The sequence below is a fragment of the Nanorana parkeri genome, unplaced genomic scaffold (assembly GCF_000935625.1).
Source record: "Nanorana parkeri isolate BGI_ZX_2015 unplaced genomic scaffold, ASM93562v1 scaffold1811, whole genome shotgun sequence".
Classification (NCBI taxonomy): domain Eukaryota; kingdom Metazoa; phylum Chordata; class Amphibia; order Anura; family Dicroglossidae; genus Nanorana; species Nanorana parkeri.
In genome coordinates this window covers 211103-221962 of record NW_017308079.1, presented here as the reverse complement: position 1 = coordinate 221962, position 10860 = coordinate 211103, and the positions used below count along the sequence as shown (strand labels likewise).

Below are 10860 nucleotides of genomic sequence, written 5' to 3'. Positions count from 1 at the left end.
TAAACTCCACATTATCCGGCACTCTCAAGCAACCGGCAAATAAAATCTAGGACCCAATATGTCCTCCAATATTTTATTTTTTTTCGGCAGTGGCTTGGTGCACACTAACAACATTTAGTTGGCAAATTCTTTGTTTACATCTTCCTGCCGGCCGGCGGCTAGATTCCCGAGCCGGCCAGCAGAATGTACAAAAGGGAGAGCAATAGCCGGTCTACTATTGGCTATTTCAAATCGCCAATAGCAGGCGGTCTATTAGAACTCCCGCCCACTGAGGAGAGAAGCGGACCTGAGAGAACTTTCTCTCTCGGGTCCGCTCCTCTGCTTAGTAGGCGGGGTTTCATTAGCCAGCCTGCTATTTGTCTATTGCAATTTTGAAATGGCCAATAGCAGTCTGTTGGTCCCGGCTGCTTCCGTTCACCCGTCGGCTGCGGAAGCTAACCGGCGGGTAAATGGGTTTTTTTTTATTTTATCACAACACAAACACCAAAACAATTTTTTACATAAGTCGATTATTTACAGTTTTGCATACCTTCATTTTTTTACCTTTTCGCAAAAAGGCGCAATTACAAATTTGCTAATATTTGTTATTTATTAACTCAATACAGTTTTATCTTTTAGATTTAGTCAAAAAATATTTTTTTTTTTGTGCACGGATACTGATTTTGGTGTGTTTTAACAATTGAATTGTGTATTTTTATCGGTTTAATATTAATTTGAGAAACATTTGCGCAATTATCGCAGGGCCTACAAATTTAGTATCACCATCTTTTTATTCTACCGGGCCTGCGCTTTCAGAAAATATATGGTTTGGGGGTCTTTTACAAACGCTAGCAACGCAGCAGTTGAAAATCAAATCAATGGGAAAAAATTGCAGAAAATTCAAAAATGGCTTGGCCAGCTGATTTGAAAAATGTTCCGGAGGGCTTGGCAGCGAAAGGGTTAAGAGTTACTTGAAGGAAACTACAGGGCCCCATCTCAAATACATACATACACATACTAGGGGCCAATGTAGACAGGAGCCATTTAACTTACCTGCAGGTCTTTGCCACGTGGGAGGAAAGCGGATTATGGGAGGGAACCCACACAAGCACAGGGAGAATCTGCAAACGCCATGCAGATAGTGTCATGGCTGGGGGGCCCCCGGTACCACTTAGGTCTGTTACGGTTGGGGTCGCCGGTTGCACCTCCTCGGGTTGAATTTAGCAGGAATGAGAATATTTTGATGGGAGGAAATGTAAAGGAAGATGTGGGGACCGGGAGTGACTTTTATTTCCTGTGTTTTCTCTTATTATTGATGACCTCTAAATCCTCGTTTCCTTTCACAGAGGGACGTCAGAGGAGCTTGCCAAGTGCGGCTGCAGTTTTTGCGCTCTCTCCGCGATGACTCCGTCTCCGGCTCTTCTCTGTAAGTGACCTGCTGGGACGCTGAACTACGTTCTGTTATTTTCCCTCCTTCCTTCTCTGCGTCTGTTCTAAGTATGACGTTTATCCCACGCAGGGCCGGAGGGGAGGAGCTTCGTTCTCTGGCTCACCAGCAGTGGATGAGCATGGCGGAGGTAAGCGCAAAAGCAATTTAAAGGTTCGCTCTGATGTGATCATTTTCCCACTTTTTCGTTTGAGAATGGGGGAGGGGTCACAGCTTTTAAAGTATTATTATTGCCATCTATGTCCATATTGGGACGATTTACCATTACTTCCTGTTAGGACAGGAAGTGAAGGGAAATCTGTCCATTATTGACACATTTTTAGTATAGTGGAAAAGGGTTGAACTTTGTCTTATTGTTGTGTGTCCTGGATGACCGCTCCCCCCCTGTTTCCTGTACAGGTGTCATTGGGACAGGAAGTGAGGGAAAAATCTCCCCAATGGGATTACAGAGGGAAATAAAAACCCGCTAGAAATTTTAACTCCCGGAGTTCAGCTTTAACCTGTCGTATATTTTTCTGTCCCATAGAAAGTCTGGAGCTCTCACCCTCCCAACCACATCGTCTTCTCCCTGGAGCACCTGGCTCTGGAGGCCACGCGGGACATGAGACTGCTCCAGTCCTCTCTTGCTGCCGACCCCTCGCAGACGTCCAGCAACATCTCTGAGACCCCTTGTGACGTCCATGATAGCAGAGACGCCCTGGAGACCTCCAAACAGACGAGGTAATCTCTCACAGTACATAAAGACCTTTTGCATCTGAAGAGCAGGTGGGGACTACAGGGCCGTCCTTAAAGGAGAACTATGAGACGAGTGATTTCCACTCGCCTCATAGTTCTAGCCGACCTGTGACAATGACTGTCACAGGTTGGCTCAGTAGATCGGGAGGTGAGCGAACACATGCCGGGTTCACTCACCTCTCGATCCTGTCACGGCTGTCTGCCGTGGCAGGGGGAGGGGCTGGATTCCCCTCTCCCCGCTCCGATCCGCCAGCGCTGACGAACGGACGGGGGAGGGGGCGGGTACAGCTGGCTCTGCCTCTAGATAGGCAGAGCCAGCTGTCACTCACGCAGCTGGGCCGATCTCGACGTCCAGGTCGGGATCCGCTCCGGCGTCTCAGTATACCGCGAGCTGTAGCTCGCAGTATTCTGAGCTTAGGGTAACGGGAGGATGCTAGTTTGTGTCCTCCCGTTACCCTAAGGAGAACTATGGGGAAAAACACTGACCCCATAGTTCTAATAAGAAGTGGGACCTAGGATGAGTCCATCTCTATTTGATACTTTTATATGGCCAATTGGTATGTGGACATCTAACCATCACACCTGTTTGAGCTAGATGGACATCCCATTCCAAAACCATGACCATAAATATGGAGTCGCCTGCCTTATTTTCCCCCCTCCCCCCATGGCCATGAATATGCAGTTGGTTTCCCTTTGCAGCTATAACGGCCCCAACTGGGTAGGCGTGCCACCAGATTGTGGAGAGTGTCTGTGGGAATTTGTACCCATCTGTGAGGTCAGGTCCTGATGTTGGATGATTGGATGAGAAGATCTGGCTCCCAATCGGTGTTCCAATTCATCGCAAAGGTGTTCAGAAGGGTTGAGGTCAGGGCTCTGTGCAGGATGTTCGACTTCCTCCACACCAAACATCATTTGAAGGGGGGTGTCCACATAAACTTGGCCACATTGGTAGCTGTGATGGTCAGGGAGGTCGGAGGAGATTTCTGAATGGGCAGCATGATAGATTACTATTAAAGATAGGTCAACGGACTTGCAGGAAGTGGTCTTGTCACCGAGTTTCCCGGATTGAATTTGCAGTTCAGTGATTGGATGTCTCTGTGTTTCAGATCTTATTATGAGGGTGACCGTCACAGCTCTGCGGGTGACCTGCCATCCTTTAACAGTCTGATACAGGTATGTATATCACCCGCGTCTCTTGTTTTGTTTGTTACAGAAAGCCATTACTGCCTATGTACTCTCAGATCCGCTCTATTTTTAAACCTTTCGCAGTTCTCTCTGTGAACATTCGTTCTGTGCAGATATATGTCGATTGAGCATGGAGCATGCCGAATGCCGAATGATGGAGCTAAATGTGCATAGGGAATGAGTACCGTATTTTTCGCTCCATAAGATGCACTTTTTTCCCCCCAAAAGGAGGGGGGAAATGTGCCTGCGTCTTATGGAGCGAATCCCGACGCCCGAGACATGCAGTTTCGGGCGTCGGGCGAGTAGTAGGAGCCACTGCTCGTTTAATACGAGTGATCTAATGAGATCACTCGTATGAAAACCGAGCAGCGGCGACGATCAAGATCACCATGGAGCAGACGAAGAACGAACGTTCTTCGTCTGCTCTGTGTGATCACTGAGACCGTGGCGCTGTAATCACAGCCTCGCCTGTCTCAGCGGTCACTAACTGCAGCTTCTGTCATAGAAGCTGTGACAGAAGCTACAGTCTGTCGAGTGCTCCATAAGGCGCGCCGGACCCCCCTGCGTCCTATGGTCCGGTGCGTCTTATGGACCGCAAAATACGGTATTTATTTTCTGCGCTCCTCAGCTCCATCTTGTGGCCATATTGTGGAATTACATTACACATCTAAAATACATAGCCTTGTAAAGAAACAACTAAAGAACGTTGTTTTGTCAATATACTCCATAATGACATTCTACAGACAGATACTTCTAGATAATTGCAGGCTTTGTGTTCTTTACATACCTTATTTTTCTTTTTTTCCTCCCCATTCTTTTCACAATGGCCATTTTAACTAAGGGCAGGTTACTAGACCTCCCTTTACTTCTTGGACCATGCACATCTCAGGGGAGGAAAATGCCTTTCCCTGAGATCTCATAAGATTACAGGTGAGCTTTCCCAGTAATGCTCTGCTGATGTTACCTTCCCAGGATGCAATGCTGGGGTACGATTACATGATTTGTGCCAAAGTGGACCAGGAAGTGGGGGGGGTAATTGTAAGTAAAGTAAAATAAAAATGTTTAGCTAATGTAAGATTTCATATCGGCATGCAGAGCTGTATGCTGACGTGATTTGTAGTCAAAGGGGTAAAGGTCTACTGTGGCGAGGAGGGCACGGGGTGGGGGGGGGGGGGGGGGGAAGAACTTGTAAGTAAAATGAAAGCAATTTTGAAAGCTAATGAATGTAAGATGATTTCAGATCAGCATGCTGATGTGATTTTTAGTCAAAGGTTCACTTTAATACAGCCCCTTCGTGAGGCAACTGGTGACTCTGGCTATTTTTTTAACGCTTCCCATAAGCTTTGAAAGAAAAAGTCAAAAGCAGCTCGGACTGCAATACTCACCACCCCTGGCGTTTGCAGTATTTGCTTTCGGGCCACTAGATGTCAGTGTTCTTGGCTGACTTGATGTTCAGCGTCAAAGGGCATACTGTGAATGCAGGCTGTCATGGACCCGCCCCCTGAGGAAGTGTTGCCACAGCATCCCGCACTCCCTGTGTGAAGATGCAGAGTGCACTGTGCTCTCTGCATCACTGAAGACTGCTAGAGAAGTTAACATGTGTCATGTGACCAGCCTCAAACATATACATGTGGCAGCTATATTGGCTCATTTGATGCAATCATTCGTATACGCTTAGTAATTCTGCACTGTTATGCTTGGAAAGGATTTTTTTAGCTGCTCTGATGTGGTCTCTTCTCTGTGTCCCTAGGAGGGCTGGGCTGAGTCCGTCCAGGTGACCACACAGCTGTGTGCCGTGCAGCACCAGATGCAGGAAGTGTCCGAGTGCCTGGCGGGGAAGATACAGGAAGTGCACAAAACGCTGGCAGACGACATCGAGCTCTCTCAGCTCAGCAGGTGGGCACCTGAGTTATTAGCTTCAGTTCCTTCCCTAGAGTTTTAGGTGGTTCTAAAACTGTTTAGACCTGGGGTGGGCAACTCCGGCCCGCCAGCTGTGCTTGGCTACAAATCCCATCATGCGTCTGCCTCTGGGAGTCATGTATGTAACTTGTCAGTTTTGCAATGCCTCATGGGACTTGTAGTTTCACAGCAGCTGGAGGGCCGGAGTATGCCACCCCTGGTGTAGACTAAAGGTAGGGAATTTTATTTGTCCAATTGCGCCACCTGCAGGCTGTGGTTGGGTATTGCACCCTATTGCTAACCATTTAACGCAAGCTCACTTTGCTCTCTTCCCCCCTCTGGATGCATGCTCGTCAGGGCTGCATTTGATGCCGAGCTGCGATCTGTGCTCCTTCGAGGATGTCAGGATGCTTTGCTGCAAGAATGTCGGGCGCTACAAGAAAGCGCTGTGGAGCGGAAGCAGGAAGTAAAACATCTCCAACAGCAACAACAGAACATTCAGGACTCGTGCCTGCTGCTGGTCAGTGTGGCGCGTCCCCGTGTGGGGCCCTGTGTTCATCATCTGCCCTCCATCTCTGTCTCTTCCTTCAGATCTCTAAACTTGTTACTTTTGTGTTACAGGACAAAAAGCAAAAACAGATCCAAATTTTAATCAGGGCAAACGCCACAGCCAAGTCCCAAATTCGACGCAGCTGCACAGAGGTGAGGCCATGTCCGACGGTTTCCGAGACCTTAAAGGGACAGTGCAGTCTATTTTTAGCGACTATACACTTTAAGTGTTTTGTAAAGTTGTCATGTAGATCATTGTGGATCTGTGTAGTAAATGGGATGTAGATGCGTCAGTTGTTCACTGCGGCTCCCCCTCTATCTCCACACAAGGTGCAGAAGTACGTTAAAGAGAAGCTCCTACCGCGTCCGCAGGAAGTAGCCCTGGAGTCTCAGCGCCTAAAGGATTCCATCATGAAGGACAATAAACACTTCTCAGCCATCTCCCTACCAGCATTTCAGAAACTGTGCGCAGACGGGTAAGCGGTTCTACAGTCATGGAAATTCACAGTTTGTACTGTCTCTGCAGCCAGCACTTAACCAGTTCAGCTCTCCTCCCTGTACACCCCCCTATGGGGCAGAGCAATTTCTACATGTCCACTATTGGCCTGTTTATGCAGCAAGAACTTCAACATTACTTAACCACTTGCTGTCCGGAGACATTTATTAAAGGACTATGAGGTTAAGGCTTTTCCCCATAGTTCTCCTAAGGGTAACGGGAGGACACGAACTAGCGTCCTCCCGTCACCCTAGGCTCACTACAGCTGAGACAATTATGTCTGGATCCGCCCAGCTACGTGAGTGAGCTGTACCCGTCCGTTACGCCAGTCAGCGCTGTCGGATCGTAGCGGGGAGAGGGCAATCCAGCCCCTCCCCTGTCACTGCAGAGAGCCGTGACAGGATCGAGAGGTGAGCGAACGCCGGTATGTGTTCCCTCACCTCCCGATCTACTGAGCCGACCTGTGACAGTCTCATTGTCACAGGTCGGCTAGAACTATGAGGTGAGTGAAAAGCACTCCTTTTAACATAGTTCTCCTTTTTAATTTTTGCACATGATAAAATCTGATATTTTATTTATTTTTTTGGCTAAAAAAACTGCGTAATATTCCCACACAAGTATATATTTTCTAATAGTAGAGGCCCTGTAGAATAAACAAATGCTAGTTGCAATTTTTTTTTTATATTGCACGATATTTACGCAAATGTTTATCAAACCAATATTTTTAGGATGAAATACATTAAAATAAATTTTAGTGCACAGAAACAGAATATAATACCCATTTTTTTCCCAGTAAAATATATAATAGAGGGAGTCATGTCAAGCATTACAATTGCGTGCACCCGTGCAATGGAAAGAAATTATGGTACGCAAAATCGCCTATAGGTGACGCCTTAAAGCCTTTTACTGCTCATCAGTTTAGAGTTAACAGCAAATTTCAGACCTAGACTTATTGCTGTCACTCCGTTCGACGGTACCTAATGTGTGGTGCAATTGTCATGTTATGTATGCGTACATGCCCTATGCACATTTTTTTTGGGTCCCCTGCAGATGGCAGAGTAGGTTTTTACTATTTTTTTTTTTTATGTCACTTAAGTTTTTATTGCTATCACAGAGGGCCTAACACAGCCCCTATGTGACAGCATTTGGAGGTGACCGGTTCTATTTATGGATAATACGAAATCACCTGCACTCCATGCAGCGTACAGACCTTGAGTAAGATATGTCATCACTATGTCGCCCAGAAGAAGGGACCCTGCATGGCCCCCGAAACATTGGCTGTTTGACGCATGTGACAATTGAATAAAAAGTGCTTTACTTCTTGCACATATCATCGAGTGCTGGTGACTTCTATTAAGGTTCTATTTATGTCTCCATAGCAGTAGCCATGACCTTGGTACAAGCCACTTCAGGACTAGGACATTTATGAACGCCTGGCGGTCCTGCATAGGTTAATTTAACAAGGGAATATAAGTTGAATTATGTTACTACATAATAATATTATTATTTTTCTAGAAAAGTTTATAAAAAAATGATATATATATATATATATAACCACAGCAGGGAAGAAGGACAGGGCGTTCTACACATGCCCTGTTCACTGAAATGATTTTTATTATGACCGTATGTAGTACACCCAATGTCCACAACTGGGGCATATTTATAAAGCAGTGAATGTGACTTTCACGCACACATTCACTTAGGGTGACCCAGTCACTGTCATTTAAAATACCTGCAGTGAATGTTTGAATGCTAGATTCCCTCCTTTTATAAATCTATCCCAATGTGCCTTTTAGATTGTAAGCCCTCAGGGGCAGGGCCCTCCTTACCATCTTGTCTTGAATTGTATTGTGACTGTAATGTCTTCCTTATATTGTAAAGCGCTGCGCAAACTATTGGCGCTCTATAAATCCTGTATAATAATAATAATGTGTCTGTTTGGAATGAGTTGCTTAACGACTAATGTTACTTGTTTTCTTGGTTGGTTTATTTCTTCTTGCTGATTTGCCAATGTCTTCCCTCTCTTTGTCTCATGCAGTGTAAATGAAGTCCCAGCTCAGGACCTCTCCATCAATCGCCTGTCCAGCCCCCAGTGTCTGTACTATAATGTCTACAAAGGGATGTACGCTAGTATGGGCCTGTCCTTGTACAAGGTAAAGCGTCGGAGGGACCCAGTTTTCTCCTTTAAACAGTAAATAGCACTTTAAAGCTCAACTCCGGGGAGAAATATAAAAGCACTTGTATATATGGGAACGCTTACCTTTCATTATTCTCTATTGGCTTTTTTAGTCGTTGCAGTCGGAGGACCTGGGTAGTTCGGAATACTGGGATGTCCCGCCCACCAATGACTGCAAAAGATGATTGACAGCAGTGTAGGCGGAAACTGTGGAGTAAGCCTAAGACACTCGGCAACACCACTGGTATAGATGTCCCAATGCATACTGGGACTGGGTTTGCCCAGGCAGGCGAAAGGATGCGAAGTGGGCGCCTGCCTGGTCTACCCTCCCCCAGGGGCTTGGCATCTGTGCACTTTTCAAGCATATCTGATGAGATCATTAGGTTATAGGATTTCTGAGAATATAGGAAGTCGGAGGAAAAAAAAAAAGACTCCACTTCCTGTTCTCCTAAATCACAATCTTCAGGTAGCAACGAGTGACTTATTGAGATCTATTGTGGAGGGAATGTGCAGATGATGACGACACTAAAGTGTTGGAAGAAGCATTTGTATCCCTGAAATGTACCGACACCTCTGCCGTGTAAAATATAGAACTTGTCAATGAAGAGACTGTCCTGACCCCGAACAAATGGCTTGTAACGTTTTAGCACCGCCGTCTGATATTATTGACGCGAGAGCGGCCATTTTGTTCTTTCACCAAGCTGATCTTCCCCTCTATCTCACAGGCCCCGGAGACCATCCTCTGTCACGTCGCCGATATGAAGAAGCAGCTGCTCTTCCTGCGTTCTCAGTTGAGCAGCCGCAATCGGGCCATGAACAAGGTACTGAAGCGGCTGCGAGAGAGCCGGAGCCCGGACACAGACGGTAAGCAGAGTGACCTTTTTATTGGCGATTTCTCTCAGCGGCTGCAGATTTACAGGGAAAGGCAAGAGGGTCACGTGACATGTTTTTCCCACACAAGTGATTGAGAGATATAATATATATTAGGGATGCACTGATACCGGTTTTTCGGTATCGACTACGAGTAACTTTATTTTTGTATTTTTTTTTTTTCGATACTCGCCGATAACCAAAAGTCCCATTAAGGAAGCCGGGCAGCGTGTATTGACCCGCTGCCCGGCTTCCCGATTAGCCTTGAAGCCGTCTCCAAGCTCCCTCGTCACCTGGTGGCATGGAGCCGCTTTCTGGCCAATCCGGAAGCTGGGGGCGGTGGCCAATGATTCGGCGCCTGGCTTCCTGATTGGTCAGGAAGCTGGCCAATCAGGCAGCGAGTCATTACATGGCCCCCGTCTTCCTTATTGACCTGGAAGCCGACTCCTCCTTGCTCTCGTCACCATGTCATTACACGCTGCCCGGTTTCCTGATTGGCCAGGAAGCTAGCTTACCAAGTGACGATGGAGCTGGCTTCCCGGTGAATCATTACCTGACCCCCGGCTTCCTGATTGGCCGAGAAGCCAGCTCCATGCTCCCTAGTGATGAGAGAGCATGGAGCCGGGACACTCAGGAAACCGGGCAGTGTGTAATGATTCTCTGCCCGGCTTCCTGATACTGGAAGTTCCGGTATCGGGCTAGGCATCAGAGCATTTGTAAGAGTACTTGCCCAAATACTCTGTATCGGCACCGATACTAATACTAATATAAGTGCATCCCTAATATAAATATATATATATATATTATAGCCATCATTTTTAAATCATGGGACTCGTACAGCCTCCCAGCTGACCCGATGGGGGCCCAGGCCTGGTAGCAGAGTACTGCTTGCCCCCCCAACCACCTACCTATCGGCCACCTTGATTGCATCCCTTGCAAAGTATGACTAGGGTCCCTTTTTAAAACATTTCCCTCTTCTACTGTGATGACACTCCTTTTTCTCCCTTTCCCCCCTCAGCCCTGTTGAAGCTGCTCTCGGCCCACTACGCCCAGCAAACCGACCAACTGGTTCCAAGGCTGCAGCATCTGATCGAGCAGTGTGAGAAGAGCCAGGAATACGGGACGGAGGCCCAGGCCACCGTGAAAGACTGGTACGTACCACACACATAACCTGCACGAGAGTCAGGGACCAATCCTGGAGGTCAGGGTGATGCAGCCCAGTAATTGCTGAGAACTGACTAGTGATGGGAGAAGTCAGACTATTGGTGTTTTGTGCTTATAAGAAAAGTCGAATTTAAAGTGGATAGAACCCCCTAATGAAATCTTCCAGTTTATGCTAAAAATATAGCCGTAAGGAGAGGGACATTATCAGGGTTATTCACAGAAGGGTGAGGAGTTTGGAGAAGGGAACAATCTGGGACAACATGGCTGTATGGGACAGTGAGCTGAATTGGAGAATTTTTACAAATCGGCCATTTTGGCCTAGGTTGTTCCCTTCAAACTCTTCACTGTGTAATTGTATGG

General features: G+C 46.9%; 1 protein-coding gene across 1 annotated transcript in view; it reads left to right on the top strand.

Moving 5' to 3' along the window:
* HAUS5 (HAUS augmin like complex subunit 5) overlaps positions 1–10860 on the top strand; it is a 21199-nt gene that overhangs the window by 6572 nt on the left and 3767 nt on the right. The window contains exons 8-18 of the mRNA XM_018571696.1: positions 1326–1405; positions 1499–1556; positions 1953–2146; positions 3268–3334; positions 5097–5242; positions 5603–5765; positions 5867–5947; positions 6125–6270; positions 8329–8443; positions 9192–9330; positions 10355–10487. Coding sequence (XP_018427198.1) covers positions 1326–1405; positions 1499–1556; positions 1953–2146; positions 3268–3334; positions 5097–5242; positions 5603–5765; positions 5867–5947; positions 6125–6270; positions 8329–8443; positions 9192–9330; positions 10355–10487 — 1322 coding nt within the window. The remainder of the gene's footprint in view (positions 1–1325; positions 1406–1498; positions 1557–1952; positions 2147–3267; positions 3335–5096; positions 5243–5602; positions 5766–5866; positions 5948–6124; positions 6271–8328; positions 8444–9191; positions 9331–10354; positions 10488–10860) is intronic.